The 17,190-nt window shown below is 42.6% G+C and overlaps 1 protein-coding gene across 1 annotated transcript; it reads right to left on the bottom strand.

Annotated features, from left to right (window-relative positions):
• Nucleotides 1-582: 582 nt before the first annotated feature.
• On the bottom strand, nt 583-15,970 carry LOC148522950 (membrane-spanning 4-domains subfamily A member 4D-like). Its single transcript, XM_088473589.1, has 6 exons — nt 15,631-15,970; nt 12,292-12,402; nt 10,997-11,053; nt 7,213-7,323; nt 3,987-4,109; nt 583-914 (listed from the first exon to the last, which is right to left on the bottom strand). The coding sequence occupies exons 1-6, from the start codon at nt 15,898-15,900 to the stop codon at nt 762-764; spliced, it is 825 nt and encodes a 274-aa protein (XP_088329715.1). The 5' UTR covers nt 15,901-15,970; the 3' UTR covers nt 583-761.
• Between the last annotated feature and the right edge of the window lie 1,220 nt (nt 15,971-17,190).

Genomic DNA, 17,190 nt, shown 5'->3' with positions numbered 1-17,190 from the left:
CACCCGGTGTGGCGCACTTGCGCCAGTCGTCTTGCGCCGTATTGCATATTGAGGATAGATGTATGAGGACACGTCAGCCAATGGGCTGGCCATACCCTTTTAGCAATATATGCTTTTATAATATGGACCTAAGCCATTTTTTTTCCCAGTCTGACATGGTACAGTATTCCAACAATTCAAGGAAATAACCAAACTTCTGAAATGCCAAGATATACTGTACATGAGACTGCAATGGGAGGAATCCCACCACTGCATGTAAACAGGTCCAAATTACATGATGTATCAAATTTTTTTAATCGATTTTTAAGGAATCCAAAACCAAACCAAAACCGAATCCGAACCAACATACTTAAGGGTCGTTTTACCAAAACAAAAACACGATGATGATTTAGGGGTCTATTTACTAAGCAGTGTTAGGAGACAGAGTGAAAAGTGATAAGAAAGTGATAAGGTGCCAGCCAATCAGCTTCCAACTGTCATCTCACAGGCTGTGTTTGAAAAATGACAGTTGGGAGCTGACTGGCTGGCACCTTATCACTTTCTTATCACTTTTCACTCTGTCTCCTAACACTGCTTAGTAATTAGACCCCATAGAACCAAAACCAAAACAGAGGGGTCCGCACACATCTCTAATTCGTACATCATACATGATTAATGTTGCAAAACTAATATATTATATATTATTTGTTTTATAAGCATTATTAATAAAAGTGTTTTATCATGTGAAAAATAAGGTATGTTTTACATGAATTTTGTTTTTGTTAATCTATTGGTCTAGTTTTTTCTTCTCCTTCGACCACGTAAGGTGGTGGAGGTGGTGGTGGTACTTGTTGCGGTTGAAGAAAAGGTGGAGCTGTCGCTGAAAATACCGAAGGCGGCATTGAAATCACAACATCATTCTGTATCACAAACACCTGTAATGGGGAGAGAAAACAGTAAAAACCAAAATAATAAAATCAACAGAGTCTGTACTTCTACATAAACAAATCAAGCATATCAACAACACTATATAATAAATCAATAGCGGGAGGCACTAGGGTGAGGGTTAGGAATCGGATGAGGGCTTAATTTAAAAAACAAAAACGTCGACCATTTTTCTGTCGACCATTAGTGTTTCAACCATTTAGCAGTCGACCTTTTTTCCCTGTTGACCTTTTGAACATGGTGACCTATTGCCTGTCAACTATCTGGTGTCAACCTATTAACTGTTGAACTAGACACTGTCAATCTATTATATCACACCACCTTAACAACAGGCTGGAAGCTTTAATGATTTGAATAATCAAAATATGCAAAAAAAAATTTGCCAGATACACACAAATTTGCAGTAGAATATTGTTAGTGCAGATAGCAAACGTCTTTATATGTTGTACTAATAGAAAAAAAAATAAAACGGAGTGTTACCCCCAACCCCCAAAAGTTAGTGACCCAGTGCTGGTTGTGCAAAATACAGGGGACTAATGACGTAGGGTTCCCCTGTATTTAAGCACAACCAGCACCAGGCTGTGGAAATACAGAAAATATCATCATGATGCATCTTCTGTCTTCTGGCCAGGAAAAGTGATGACAAATTGTTTGTTGTTCATGAAATCGTTCATCGTGCGTACACACGAAACAATGTGTACTAAATCGTGAAAGACAGGTCGAGATCTTTCTGCATGTTGAAGAGATCAAAGACCAGCGGCAACACGCATCGCATTGTTATCATGCCCACACACGGACAGTGGCCCTGATTCAGAGCCGGACGCTCTGACAGAGTGCTCGCTCTGAATCATGGCTGGCCTTCTTGTTTTTTAGAGCGGCCTCCTGGTCGCTCGTATAGGGGTGGGTGACCACCCACAGATATAGCAAACGGCCAGGAAGATGGTCGCGATGGTCAAGACCATCTTGACCATTGAGCTTGCGACGAGACCCTTGTGGTAGGGTCTCCTTGCCGCAAGCCCCAGAGAATTTCGGCTCTAACACTCGTGATGTCAGTGGGGCCGGCCCCAGACGGAGGCGTTCACATGGGAATGCCTTCGTTTGGGCAGCGACTCCACCGGCCCGCCCACCAAAGGGGGCGTGCTGTCACTGAACATCGACAGCACGCCCCCTTTGGTCGGAGACCCAGAGCGGGTATGAATCTTGTGCATGTGCGCACTGGACCACCATCGACCCGCGAGCGAGCGGGTATGAATCAGGCCCAGTGTTTGAACGATTTGTTGTTCCAATCATTTGAAAATATCATTTAAAAAATCGTACAGTGTGTAGGGGCCATATGCTGTATTTGTGGCCTATAAGCATACCTCTCAACTGTCCCGTTTCTGGTGGGACAGTCCTGCAATTCAGGTACTATCCCACCCGCGGGCCATAGTGTCCCGAGGTGGGGGGAAGTTGGGAGAAATCAATATCAGCACTGCTTAGCAGAGCAGCAGGTGAATAGATGCAGTGCGCATGCCCCCTTTATGGATAGGCCACACCCCTTTTTGAGACGAGGCTGTACCAACCACTGAGTCACCAATGTTGGGAGGTATGTATATGCAATAGCAGCCAGTATTTACTCTGCATGCAACATAATAAATGTTTTTTGCTTTGCTCCCATGTAACAGCCTCTCTATATGTTACCAACTTGGTATTATACTCCGCATGTTGCTCTTGTTACAAGCCTCCTTGTGCCATATGCTGCTTTCTAAACCTCTACAGGCTTTATGAACTGAAAAGAATTGTATCTGCTAATTAGAACAGTCACAGATTGAGCTGGAAACACGCTCCCATGCACCAGGGACATGTAGCCATGGACACATTTGGATATCTGGAACAAGATGACATCTAAGTTTCCACCTGTTTGTTACTATCATGTATTCCTGATGACCTAATCTGGGTTTCCCCTGAACCCCAGCAATAACACTTAAAATAGACACAGATTAATGTGTATGATTAAATATTATCTGTACAGCTCTGAGTAATACAGTTGCACAATATAAAGAGGTCTATTTCCTAAGCCTTGGATGGCGATAAGTGAACGGAGATAAAGTACCAGCCAATCAGCTCCTAACTGTCATGTCACAGGTGTTTGAAAAATAACAATTAGGAGCTGGTTGGTTTATACTTCAACTCCGTCCACTTTATCTCCCTCCAAGGCTTAGTAAATAGACCCCTATGATACTGTATGAAAATTTTAAAAAAATAAAAATATCTAACACTGGATCACATTGTTGGGCCTATTCATCAAAGTGCCCCATGTGCCCGCTGTTAATTATGTGCCTGACTTGCAGCAAGTTGCAGCTGCTGATACAATGGTAGGGACCCAAGCTTAAGTATTGTATTCCCAGCTGGGCCATTCATATCCAAGCCCACCACTGAACATATCAACAGTACTGTAAGTCAATAATTGATCTAATAAGACCTTTTTTTAAATGAACTTTCTGTATTATTGACTTTAACATTTACTTATATTGCAGCATATTCAGTTGCGTTTACATACTTTAGCTAAGGAGTCTATGTACAATGGGATCTATTTACTAAGCCTTGAATGGAGATAAAGTAAACGGGGATAAAGTACAAGCCAATCAGCTCCTAACTGCCATGTCACAGGCTGCGTTTGAAAAAATGACTAGCTGGTTAGCTGGTACTTTATCTATATCCAAGGTTTAGTACATAGACCCCTCAGTCTTGGAGAGAGATAAAGTGAACGTAGATAAAGTACCAACCAATCAACTCCTAGCTGTAATTTTACAAACACAGCCTGTAAGTGACAGGTGCTGATTGGTTGGTACTTTATCTCTCTCCACTTTATATCTCTCCAAGACTTAGTATATAGACCCCCTAGTCTGTTGACAGGTATGCATGATCAATCTGTAAAAGAATTATAAAACCATTGGACAGATTCCTAACCCATCTTTCATTGATAAGAATTTTCAATATATAAAGCTTTTTAATTCTTATTGCTAGCTCATTCAGCTTAGAGGGGACACAGAGAACAAGAGGTATGTTTGGCTGCCTCTTACCTGAGGAACAACTGAAGATGCATGATTTAGAGACCGGCACCCAAAGACAGACACGGAAACCGACGAGCAGAATAGCAGAAGATTTGTCAGAAGAAGAATAGAGGCAAAAACATATCCACCAACCTATAGAAAGGAGTGGACCATTATTTTCAGTCATTAGACTTTACTGAGGTAAATGTTTGCACTCAAATAAATTCAATGAATGATTGAGAGATAAAAATGATGTTTGGACAGAGATCATCCGTACAGTATTACTAAAGTTTGCTGATTCCAGGGTTGGAATAAAACTGCTTTCCCAAAGAGTAGGCATAGCATTCAGGGGTCTATGTACTAAGTAGTGTTAAGAGACAGAGTGAAAAGTGATAAGAAAGTGATAAGGTGCCAGCCAATCAGCTCCCAACTGTCATTTTTCAAACACAGCCTGTGAGATGACAGTTGGGAGCTGATTGGCTGGCACCTTATCACTTTCTTATCACTTTTCACTCTGTCTCCTAATACTGCTTAGTAAATAGACCCCTCAAAGTGGTCACAGTAAAAAATACACACATTAGAGCAGTTCATTTGGTGCTATAAATAATTGACCTTTCATTTATTTTGTGAACTTTTCATTTGGGCAATAATTGTTCTAGCAGCATTATTTTGGATGCCTAAACTGAATGTCTATACCTAGACTGTGATGCCTTATCCCAGGTCATAAATCAAATCCACAACTCCACTTCAGGATCCATAATCGCCAACTCACATCAGTAATACATACTTTAATAACTTGGAGCTCCCATAATCATAGCCAAAATAAACTGGTACCCAAGAGTCTTAGGGCCAGATTCAATTAGAGGCGAAAAGTCACGTTTGGCGAAAAGCATTCGCTGATGCAAGCTTTTCGCCACATACCAGCGTATCGAGCTATTCACTTCTCGGACGTTTTTGCATGTGCAAGTACTTCATATGTAAAAACAGGCGGAAAAATATCACCACCCAGAGGCAGGAGAAAAATGCCTAAAAATGTGGGAACTTGGTTTAGAACCCTTTGGACACCCCAATGACTAATTAGGCAAAAACATTTTTAAAAACTATCTAAATTTACATTTGGGTGAAAATATAAAAAGTGTTTGAAAATGGGTATAAAATACTTGGTGTGGTATTTTGGGGTGCTGTTTGAATGGGTATATGTTTTTAGGTTTGCAGGTGGTTGCAGCAGGTGTTTTTTAAAAAGTTTTAAAATGCACTTTAATGAAAAAAAAATACTAGTACCTATTTTAATGTATCCCCAAAATAAATACAATGATTAATTTGACCATAAATAATTTTAAAAATAATTAGTCCACACTTATGCAAATATGCATATAACAACCATTTGACTCTATTTAAGAACCCAAAATACTATTAGGGCTATTAATACACTTCTATAATGATTTCCAGGATCAGTTAGGCTTTTTATGGGGTACAGACTGATTTCCCCCAAAATATGCTGTCCTTTTCCGCTAGTTTCACCATTCGCTGTTTTGCAATTGTATAGGGCGAAAAGCGGGTGCGCGCATTGTGAAAGTAGGCAAAAACTTTGCGTCCCAACAGGCGAATGAGTCAAAAAGATTGCAGCGGCGATTGCTTTTCACCGGCCGCGACTTTTCACCTCTAATTGGATCCGGCCCTTAGGGGTAAATTTACTAAGAGATTGCCCCAATATAAACACACACAGCATCGCAGGTACATGGTGGCTTTTGCCAGTTGTAACACTCAAAATTTACCAAGCATCGTGTTTTGCTGAATCGTGTTTTTCGATGGTGTATGTGATCGTGTTTTCTACCCATGTTCCCTGTATTTCCCTATAGATTCTAAGCTTGTAAGCAGGGCCTTCCTACCTATATATCTGTCTGTTATTACCTAGTTTTGTTGTAGTAATGTTTCCAATTGTAAAGCGCAACAGAATATCCTGCGCTACATAAGAAACTGTTAATAAATAAATAAATAAATAATTCCCGCAGTCAAACATTCCCAAACACACAGCCTGCACATGTCAGTGAGATACGTTCAGGTTACATGTGTGTATTGTGTTAAAAAAAAATGTAAAAAAAAAACGGTGTGGGGTCCCCCCTCCTGAGCATAACCAGACCTGGGCTCTTTAAAACAGCCCTGGTTCAAAATATATGGGGAAAAAATGTGTAGGGGTCCCCCTTTATGTAATGAACCAGGACTGGGCTCCACTAGGCTAGGTGTAATGCCGCAGCAAGGGTACCCTTTCACCAGGTCACGCTGCCAAAGCATTACCACCACAAACTAGTCAGCCCAGGCTGGGAATCTCAAGGGGAGGTGGGGACCCCCCATTAAAGGCCCCCCCTCTCCTGAGCACCCCATGCCTGAGCTGAAACCTGAGGCTCTTACCCATGCACCCGTGGGCGGTGGGTGCATGGGTAATAGTGATAATAATAATAGTGTAATATTGTTTTTTACAGTGAGACTACCGGTCCTATGGGCGTTTCTGGGTGGCAACTCTATAGCAACAATGCAAACATGTACAAGAGAGTCATTTTGTGGTTGTGTTGGGTGTATCATGGGCGTGTTGCCAGAGATGCGTTCTAATCTGAGTCAGGCGTATGCACAGTGGATGCCAAATGCAGATGGATCTCATGCTCCTTGTATGTGGTAAGTGTAAGTAGAGATTATAGCGATGATGGCTGCTATTGTTTTCTCATTTTAAGTGTTCCTGAAAAGTGCAACCCATATCAGATATAGCCAGGATCAGGCTGGCCCACAGGGGCACAGGGGAAATTCCCGGTGGGCCCCACTGCCTTAGAGGTCAGGATCCAGAGTGTGCACTGAAATTATACATTGTTACTCACTTTTAGAGAGGCAGTTACCTGATGGAGCAGGACCACTGAGGACCATGGGTCGTTCAGTACTGAGGTCCCCTATAACATGTAATGTACTTCAATGTGGTATCACCACAGTCACCATCTTGGGCAATGCATTGGTGTTCTCAATCTGGTGCATGCACTATCAGTATTCACTGCATATATTTATAAAGGGGCCCAGACCATTCATACTCCAGTTGTTAGTGTAAATCTCTGTGGTGGGTGGCCACACCCTCTCTGGTAGCCGGATACACCCCTTAAGCATGGGCCACTAACATTGAATTCTCCCGTTGGGCCCTTCATGCCCCAGTCTGACACTCAGTAGTTTCTTTTAGGAAAAACAATATCAAATAAGAAAAACATGGGCTTAAACTTACCATGCTATGGAGATGAAAGCACCTTATGATGTGCAGATCCACACAGGTCAGTATCAGTCCAACAATACTGAATATTGCTGTTATAATGCTCATGGCCAGGGATCCTTTGACCTGTACAGATACAAAGAACAGTAATGTACCCAAAAAGATGTCATTGTCTTCATTAACATACTGAACCTCTCTATATTGGACTGATTCTTAATCTAGACAGGGGCCGTAACCACATCATGGGGTACATTGCCCCTGGTGGGCATTTTTGTTTCCAGGAAAGTATAAAAAAAAAAATTAATTATATTGTAATAAATGAGGCCTGTAAGGGGAGGTGCAGGTCATGTCCTGAAAATGTCCAGCCAGCGGCCATAGATGCAAAACGGGTTGAGGTGATCCTGGGCCTGACCTGCACCTTTTGACATCTGACACCTGAATTGTGATCTGGTTGAACAGATAGGTTATATTACCTTTTTTAATGATGTGATTATATTGTTCATTAAATGTGTGTTTTAAACAAATTACACTATTGGGACCATTTATTTCCATTTTTCAAACAAACTTGGGGTGGCATTGTGGATGTCTGGATTTATTTGATTACTAGTTGGGATACCCGTCATTGCCCGGGCTGGAGAATGGAGCTTAAAGTACATCTGCAGACTTAATTTATTACATTGGAGAGCATGGCATATGAAAATGTGCTTGGAGGACATTAGTAACTATCAGTGCTGGTGCAGTGTGACAGTTGATCCTCCAACTCACTGCTCCTCCTTTGGAGCTCTGCCTGCCCCCCACTGGTACATATCAGCCTGTGCATTCAGATCAGTACAGTGTTAGAAAATGGAAGGCATCCTGAGTGAACTTGCTTAAACAAAAATTTAAAAACAGAGACTCCACGGCCTACCTGGTGGGCAACATGTAGACCTCTATGGCCCTGACAAACTTCAAACATAGCCTAAAACCTAATGTGGATCAAACCACACTATTATGCAATAATTGATGGAGCTAGGTACAAAACTCTGGGCCTGATTCAGACCCGCTCGTGAGCGCTATGCGCTCGCAAGTGGGTCGAAGGTGGCCCAGTGCGCATGCGCACGATGGAGCCGGCTCCGTCATGCACATGCATGAGACCCAGATAGTGACGGGCAAGCCGTTTCTCCGGGTCTCGCTACAAAGGGTAACTCAACATCGACAGCACACCCCCTTTGGTGGGCGGGCCGGGGGCGTGGTTGCCCAGACGGAGGCATGCCCATGGGAATGCCTACCGTCTGGGGCCGGCCCCACTGACATCACAAGTGATGTCACAAGTGATGTCAGTGGGAGTGCTTTCAGCTCTGTTAGAGCTGAAAGCACTCTGGGGCTTGCGGAAACGATACCCTACCACAAGGGTCTCGTCTCAAGCCCGATGGTCGCGATGGTCTTGACCATCGCGACCATCTTCCTGGCTGCTCGCTATAGCTGTGGGTGGACACCCACAGCTATGCGAGCAGCCAGGAGGTCGCTCTGAAAAACAAGAAGGACGGCCCTGATTCAGAGCGAGCGCTCTGTCAGAGCGTCCAGCTCTGAATCAAGCCCTATGTACGTACATAAAGGACATACAGGCAGACGAACACACACACTGTCTCGCTTATTATACAGATATGTTACATTATACATTACATTACATTAATGTATACATTATTGTATTCCCAGGGCTATGATGTATTCACTATATTGCACAGGTTCTCAAACTTGGTTCTCAGGACCCCAAACAGTGCATGTTTTTCAGGTTTCCTCACATAATCACAAGTGAAATAATTAGTTCCACCTGTGGAACTTTTAAAATGTGTCAGTGAATAATAAATACACCTGTGCACCTGCTGGGTGACCTGGAAAACGTGACCTGTGTGGGGCCCTGAGGACCGAGTTTGAGAATCACTGCATTGCTGTTATCAATCTGCTACATTAGCATGCATGTACTATGAGTGTTTACTATATATTTTTAAACTGACCAAGCCCATGCACTCTCTATTGGTTAGTCAAGCCTTGGATGTGGCTGGCCACACCCCCTCAGATGGCTAACCACCCCTTAAGCATAGGTTCCTACCACTGCAAACCCTCAATGGGTTCTTCATGTTACAGCCCAACATGACTGGGGAGAAGGTTAGCAAATTATAACACATAGGGCCGTATTCAATTAGTTTTGCATCCACGATAAAGTTCCGCCAGCCCGACTTTTTTTGCCAACATCGCATGTTTGGATGCAAAAACTTTTTCGTGCACGCCCCCGCTATTCACCGTATTCAATTCCAAACCATGTGAAAACGGCAAGCGCCAAATGTAGAACAGGTGAAAAGTGCTGTCAGAATTGGGGAAATGAGCCTGAACTCCCCAAAAAGATGTACTAACATTGGGGATCAATGTAGATGTGCCCGAATAGCTCTAGCAAAACTATTTGGGGTACTTAAGTTGTTTCAATAGCTTCTTATTAGTGTCTTTGCACTAGTGGTGAAGAATGGCATTATGCAGTATTTTTTTGTGAAAATAAGTAGTCCTGTCAAATTTGGGGTTCTTGAAAATAGGTGCTAGCATATTTTAAATTCTCTAAAGTAAAGTTTAAAAACTTAAAAAACGCACCTTTAGCAAGAACCTGCAACCCTAAAAACACCAGACCCATCCTTGCAGACCCCTAAGAAGTCTATTTCGCTACTTTTTATGCTTGTACCCCAACTTTGTACTTTTTCACCCCAAAATGAAAGTACTTTTTTGGGGTGTTCTTAGGTTGTTTCCTCTGATTTATTTACACAGTTATCCTTTGGTGGACTGTCCCAAGGGATCTGAGTGGTTTCCCCACATTTGCACCCCAAAATAAAAATTTTGCAGTTCTATTCAGCTGCTATTCAGAGGCGAATCTTTTTTGCCTATTACAGTACATTGCATTGACTTTCCGCGTAGGCGACAACCATCTGGAATTGAATACAGCGATAAGTTCCGACCACGCGAATAGCCTTCATCGGCAAAATTTTTTCACAGAAAACGGCTTTTCACGTCTAATTGTATACGGGCCCTGATTCAGAGCCGTACGCTCTGACAGAGCACTCGCTCTGAATCAGGGCCAGGCTATTTTTTTTTTTAACGGCCTCTTGGCCGCTCGCATAGCTGTGGGTGACCACCCACAGCTATAGCGAGCGGCCAGGAAGATGGTCGCGATGGTCAAGACCATCGGGCTTGCGACGAGACCCTTGTGGTATGGTCTCGTTGCCACAAGCCCTAGAGGGCTTTCGGCTCCAGACGGTAGGCGTTCCCAAGGGAAAACCTCCGTCAGGGCAGCCACGCCACCAGCCTGCCCACCAAAGGGGGCGTGCTGTCAATGTTGAATGTTCTTTGGTACAAGACCCGGTGCGACGGCTTGCCCGTTGCTATCCGGGTCTCGCGCATGCGCACGATGGAGCCGGCTCCGTCGTGCGCATGCGCACTGGGCCACCATCGACCCACTTGCGAGCACTCGCGAGCAGGTCTGAATCAGGCCCACGGGCCATAGGTGGTAGGACAGCTTTTAGAAACATCTAAAAAATACATTTCTGGACATACAGTACCATTGAGTGTTTGTAATATAACTGAATCCATTACTTATACAATAAATGTATCAGATAAAAGAAGGACACTTAGATTATTTCAGGATCTGTAAGAAATGCTCATATGCTCAGTTGACCAAAATTGCACCTTTACCAAGGACATGTACAAGTGTGAACACAGTAAATGCCATGTTATAGGCATATTACAGAAAAAATCCAAAAACTTCTCAATGAAAACTCACCAGGCAGATGTTGGGTTTAGCTTTAGCTGCTATTGTCAGGGATCCCGCAATAATATACTGAAAAACACGTCATACACATCATTTGTTAAACATATTTACCAATGACAGTGCTAAGCATCAAACAACACTACATTTCTCCTACTGCCTTCTATCTATAATAAGATTGTATTATATATTTTTTTTAATATGCCATCAATAACATAAATTCACTGTAACTCATTTTAACCACTCAAAGGCCCTCATTCAGACCCGGTCGCAAGCGCTGAGCTCTCGCAAGCGGGTCGATGTTAAGGCCCAGCGCACGCGCAGCGGCCACACTGCGTGTGCTCAAGCCCCAGAGCGAGAGAGAAATTCTCTCGCTCTGGAGCTCACTACAAAAGGGGCGGCTGTCGATGTTGATTGACAGCTCGCCCCGTTCTGTGGGCGGGGCGGGGTGGTTCCTACCGGAACGTCTGCCGTTTTGTTGGTGGCCGCACTAACATCAGCAGTGATATCAGTGGGGAGCTTCCTGCTCGATCAGAGCATCAAGCTCCCTGGGGCTTGCGGTTGCCGAGACCCAACCTTAGGGTCTCGTCACAAGCCCCGATGATCGCGATGGTCTTGACCATCGCGACCATCAACCTGGTCAGTCACTAAAGCTGTGGGTGTTAACCCACAGCTTAGCTAGCGACCTGGAGGCCGCACTTGAAATGTGAAGCGGCCGCCCTCATTCAGAGAGAGCACTCGCTTCTTGCGACTGCCTCTGAATGAGGGCCAAAGACCCATATATAATAGCCTGCGATTTGTGGGCAACGTTGAGATAGGCACTAGATTTAAAGTTGTAATTAGTTTTAAGGCATATTACATTTGTGTTTTTATTTGACTAACCAGATTTGTCGCTATTGGATACATAATTATTTTCTCAATGCTATTCAAATCTTAATAGTTCTTACTTAAAAGAACTAAATAAGTAATTGTCATGGACTAAAAGTTAAATACACAGCTACACCCCCAGTCACTGACTTTGAGCAATAAATAGCAAGTGATATTAGATGAACAGTTCCATTCCCAGGCCTCTACATATTATATACAAAGAATTAGGTGTTATAAATGCAAATTAGGAACAGTAAAAAAAATGGGAAATGAGTTTAAGGATACTGCAATCTGAAACAAATATATATATATATATATATCTATATATATATTTTAAATCATTGACATAATAACATGTATGTTTGGTTTGCACACAGAATAAAATCAATGCTAACAGCAATGATTTCCCAGAACAATTTATGTAAGTAGGTTTCAGAACTTACAATTATTGGCCCCCAAAATGGGATTCCACTGGGAAAAGAAATGGAAAACGTAGTGAAAAATAAAGCAATCCCAAGAGCAACCTGCACGATGGCCGCCACAATCAGCACAATCTAAAAGCAATAAAGGGTGACAATTAGTTTTCCCATTAATTTGTATATTTTTTGTTATGCTGTATACTGTACCTAATGCATACATGGTTTACTTTAGTCTGCAGTGAACACACAGTGATAAACATACACTTTAACATTTACATTACAATATAATGCACAACTAAGGCTGTACAACTAAGGCTGTAGAGAGCCTGGCCGGGCCTGGGTAATTGCAAGGTCTGTTACCCCAAGTCCATGCATTAGCATCCTTTACAATAGACCTGGGTACCTACAAGGAACAGGTTCAAGGGATCAGAGAGCCAAGACTGATAGTGAATGTTCACCTTTTTGCAGACAGAGGGTCCAACACTATTTTATTTTGGACTCAAAAGTTAACAATACTGGTTGTAAGGGTAAACATTCAACCGATGTAGTTACATAAAAACAGTACTTTGCAGTATAAAACAGCTTGTAAGTAATAGACTAACTACAGGAAAAGGGTGTGAATCATTAGATCAACAATAAAAATGTAGACAGCATGTATAGGTCAACACCAAATGGTCTACAGGGGCAAAAGGTCGACAGGTACAATAGGTCAACACACCAAAGGTTGACATGGATGTAGGTCAACAGGTACAAAAGAATGGCACGGTTAAAAGGTCGATGTGGGATTGGTTGACACAAAAATGGTCCACTTTGTTTTGTTTTCTAACCTTAATCTTCACCCTAACTCTAACCCTTTCTTAATGCCTAACCAGAAACTTGTCCCTCCTAGTGCCTAACCCTAGCCATCGGGGTAAGGTCCTAACCCTCCCTCCTAGTGCCTAGGTAGGCAATTACCCTCCAGTAAGTGCCTTACCCTAGCCTTCCCTCCTAGTGCCTAACCCTAAAAAACAAATGTTGACCATTTTTTGTATCAACGATTCCCATGTCGACATTTTGTACCTGTCAACCTTTTGTGTGTTGAAATTTTGTCCCTGTCGACCTATTGACTGTCGATTATCTGGTGTTGACCTATTGCTTGTCAACCTTTTTACTGTCAACCTTTCATCTGCAACCCTCAAAGATACATGAGTTATATAAATTTTTCACCATGGGTGGTAGTCAGATAGGGGCCCTTATAAGCTTTTGCTATGGGGCCTTCAAGTACCTTGTTACTGTCAGGAAGTATGTCCTAAAATTGTAATGTGGTAAGGTTCCCCCCACTGCAACTTAAACCATTTGTAGTCAGAAGTGATCAGATGATTATGTGCAAACTGGAAATCAACTTCCGGTCACATGACGTAACTACATGACTTCCGTTCATATGGATGTATACACTGCCTTGAAAAGGAACCTTGTTGCTGCTCGAAAAAATGCGCCAGTCTTCTACTTCTATGCATCTACCTCTGTTTGGGCCACACCAGAGTCGTGAGTTAGACATTTATAGTACATCCGGAGATACTTTTCATGCACCTTCACTCTGACTTTATTTGTACAATTGGTACGGGTCCATTTTGTTCTGTTATGCATTTTTAATGCCATATGCTTTAGTTTTATGCTCTTTTACCTTCGTTCTTGTGAGCTCATGTTATAACCTTCAATAAAATAGCTGAAGTTATCATTGGTAATGCACCGTTTCTCTCTTGTTTCTTTATATATTTGATTCACACCATCACTGTGTGATGTGGGGAGGATGAGGAGATTTTAGGGGGAAATATTGGGACTGAGAATCGCGTAATTTACACCGTCCCCTACTCACTGCCTTTTCCCTGTGGTGGGACAAGGCCTAGTGACGTATACAGTCTGACTCCGCCCCCTGAATATGTCAACAGAATCTCATCCCTGACTATAGATCTTCCCGAGGAGAAGATCTATAGTCAGCAAGTATGAGCAACACATTGATGCCATAACAAACATCAAAATTGTTTTGTGTACACTAAACTTGATTACTGAACAGTGATTCATTTGAGAGAGCAACCAGCAGCTATATAATTACTAGATGTGCTATGTTAAACACACTGAGGATGATTTTCTAACTTGCTTTCATTAGTCTAAGGGGCGTGTTAAATTTGGAGCGAAAAGTCCTTTGCCAGGCTTTTCGCCATCATCGCTGGTTTCAGGTGCTAAAAAGTATCGTGCGTGTGCCCGCGTATACCCGTATTCAATTTGAAATCTGTGAAAACCGGACACGGCGGGCTCGAAATCAGCGAAAAGTCCTGTCATTTTTGGGGAAATCAGCCTGACACCCCCCAAAAGATGCTCTGACATGGGGGTTAACTTTGGGTACCCCCGAATAGGCCTGCTAAAGTTACGTGGGGTCTTTAAACGGTTTTAAAAGCAGCTGTTTTGTGTATTTTAGAAGGTGGTGAAGAATAGCATTTTGCTACTTTTTTTGGCTAAATAACTAGTCCCATGAAATTTGGGGTACATGAAAATGAGTACTAGCAAATTTTTAAGTTGCTTATTTGTAGTTTTAAAAAACGTGATAAATCCACCTACCGCAACTACCTGCAATCAAAAAAACACCTTGGTCATACTTGGGGACCCCCTGAGTCTATTTAGCTAGTTTTAAACTTTGTCCCCCAACTTTCTTTTTTTTTCACCCCCAAAACGAAATTGCTTTTTTGGGGTGTCCTAAGGTACTTTTTTTTTAAAATGTTGATACAGATTACCTTTAGGGGACTGTCCAAGGGGTGCAGGGTGGTTTTTGGAAGTCTGCACTCCAAAACACCAATTCTGCACTTTTTCTCACCACCTATTCCGAGTCTTAGGTGATACTTTTTCGCCGGGTCTGATGCATTGACTTATCGCACCGACGAAAAGTCAGACAAATTGTATACGGGGAACAGTGGAATCGGCAAAAATGATGTCATCGGCGAAAAAGTTTCGCCGAGAACGGCTTTTCGCTCCAAATTGAATACGTCCCTAAGTCGCAGGTTCTCAAACTCGGCCCTCAGGACCCCAAACAGTGCATGTTTTCCATCTCTCCTCACAGAATCACAAATTAAATAATTAGCTCCACCTGTGAATCTGTTAAAATGTGTCAGTGAGTAATGAATACACCTGTGCACCTGCTGGGTGCCCGGGTGCCCTGGCAAAAGTGAACTGTGTTGGGTCCTGAGGACCAAGTTTGAGAACCACTGGTCTAAGTCATGCTGGATGGATGTATTGCTATTGGATATTTGTTGCTATGGGTTACTGCATCTCTGCACCATGGAAGGAAATCTTCCCACTGTTCTAGAAACAAAACACAAACAATCCACTCACCCCGAGAGCCTTTGGTTTGCCCTTTAGAAAAGCCTGGTAAAAGGCTGCGGATTCTGTAATTTGGGGGATGACAGTAGCAAGACTCCACTGTGGTGCAACCGTAGGGACCTTCCACATCTGAGCAGCAGCGGGGGCATTATATCCTGGAGGCACAGCCTGCACATTAAACTGTACAGGGATGTTATGTGCACTGAAGTGAGGAGCATCAGGAGGTACATTACTGGATAAAGCTTCATAGCTGTGTGAGCTGACTTCATTCACCGAGGACATGGTGGAAACTCACAGGAAAAGAAAGACGCACCTAAAAATGTACAATGATCAGCCGTGTGTAATAAGATCACCTGCGCTATGTCACAATGAAATAAGAAATGCCCATAATACAGCCGTAAGTCATTTGTTGTTTTCCTACATCCAATTAACATTAAATATCGTTTCCCAGGGGATCTATTACCAAGCACAAGAAGCATTAACCAGCTGCAACTATTCAGTCATGCATTACGTTTTCTTAGAAACTGAAAGGAATTATTAACTCTTACACCTTGTGCTGAACTCAACTCATTTCTTAACATGATGTAAAATGTATAGCATACTGAAATCTATAATAACCAATCAGATATAGGGGTAGATGTTTCAAGCAAAAATGAGAAGTTCACCAGTGGAGAAGTTGCCCATAGCAACAGGTTTAAGGTAGCAATTATCAAGTACATTCTATAAAATGATAGGTAGAATCTGATTGGTTGTTATGGGCAACTTCACTCTTTTCACTGTTTGATACAAAAATCTCTTTAATCAGTAGTGTAATCCAGCATAGACTAATGAAAGCTAACTCATGATTGGCTGCACCGTTTTGTCAGTTTGCATGGACTATCTAGATCCTCCTACAGTTTTAGTGATGAAGAGTTTTATAAGAATACAAACTTCAAGCTTCTCTTCCCAGTCAACCTTGACGTATGTTTTAGCATGTATGTATCTAAATTCCCCTACACACTACACAATATCTTTAATGATTTGGCCGTTTCCGACACATCAGAACAACAAATCGTTAAAATATGTGCAGTGTGTATGCACTACATCGTGTAGTGCGCGCTGCCATGGGTTCGTCAACCTCATTACAGCATTTAAGATCAGACGTTATGGTTGACGATCCCATGCAGCGCTATGTGGGGGGGCGGCATATCTGGTGGTCGGATACCGGATCGCCCAGTGTGTACGGTCCGTCCAATATGTCGGCCTGTCGGCAGCCGGGTCGTGTGTCGCATCGCTGAGTACGTCATTTAGTGTGTACCCAGCTTTACACACAGAGAATACAAAATGAAAATTACCAAATGGAACTGATCACAAAATGAGAAACTTTTTTTGGTAAAGGGATGGAAGATCTAGAGTGTCTTAATAGACTGTGAAAAGATTGACACCAGGTGGTCGACATGCAAGTGGTCGACATGGTCAAAAGACTGACAATTAAAAGGTCGACCTGGACTAAGGGACAGGGTCAAATGGTCGACATGGTCAAACGGTCTACACAAATGGTCGACACATAAAATGTCTGTAGTTTTAAATACC

The sequence above is a fragment of the Taudactylus pleione genome, unplaced genomic scaffold, assembly GCF_031769625.1.
Source record: "Taudactylus pleione unplaced genomic scaffold, aTauple2 ptg000136l, whole genome shotgun sequence".
Taxonomy (NCBI): Eukaryota; Metazoa; Chordata; class Amphibia; order Anura; family Myobatrachidae; genus Taudactylus; species Taudactylus pleione.
Note: the sequence above shows the minus strand (reverse complement) of the source record. Positions and strands in the feature narration are given on the sequence as shown.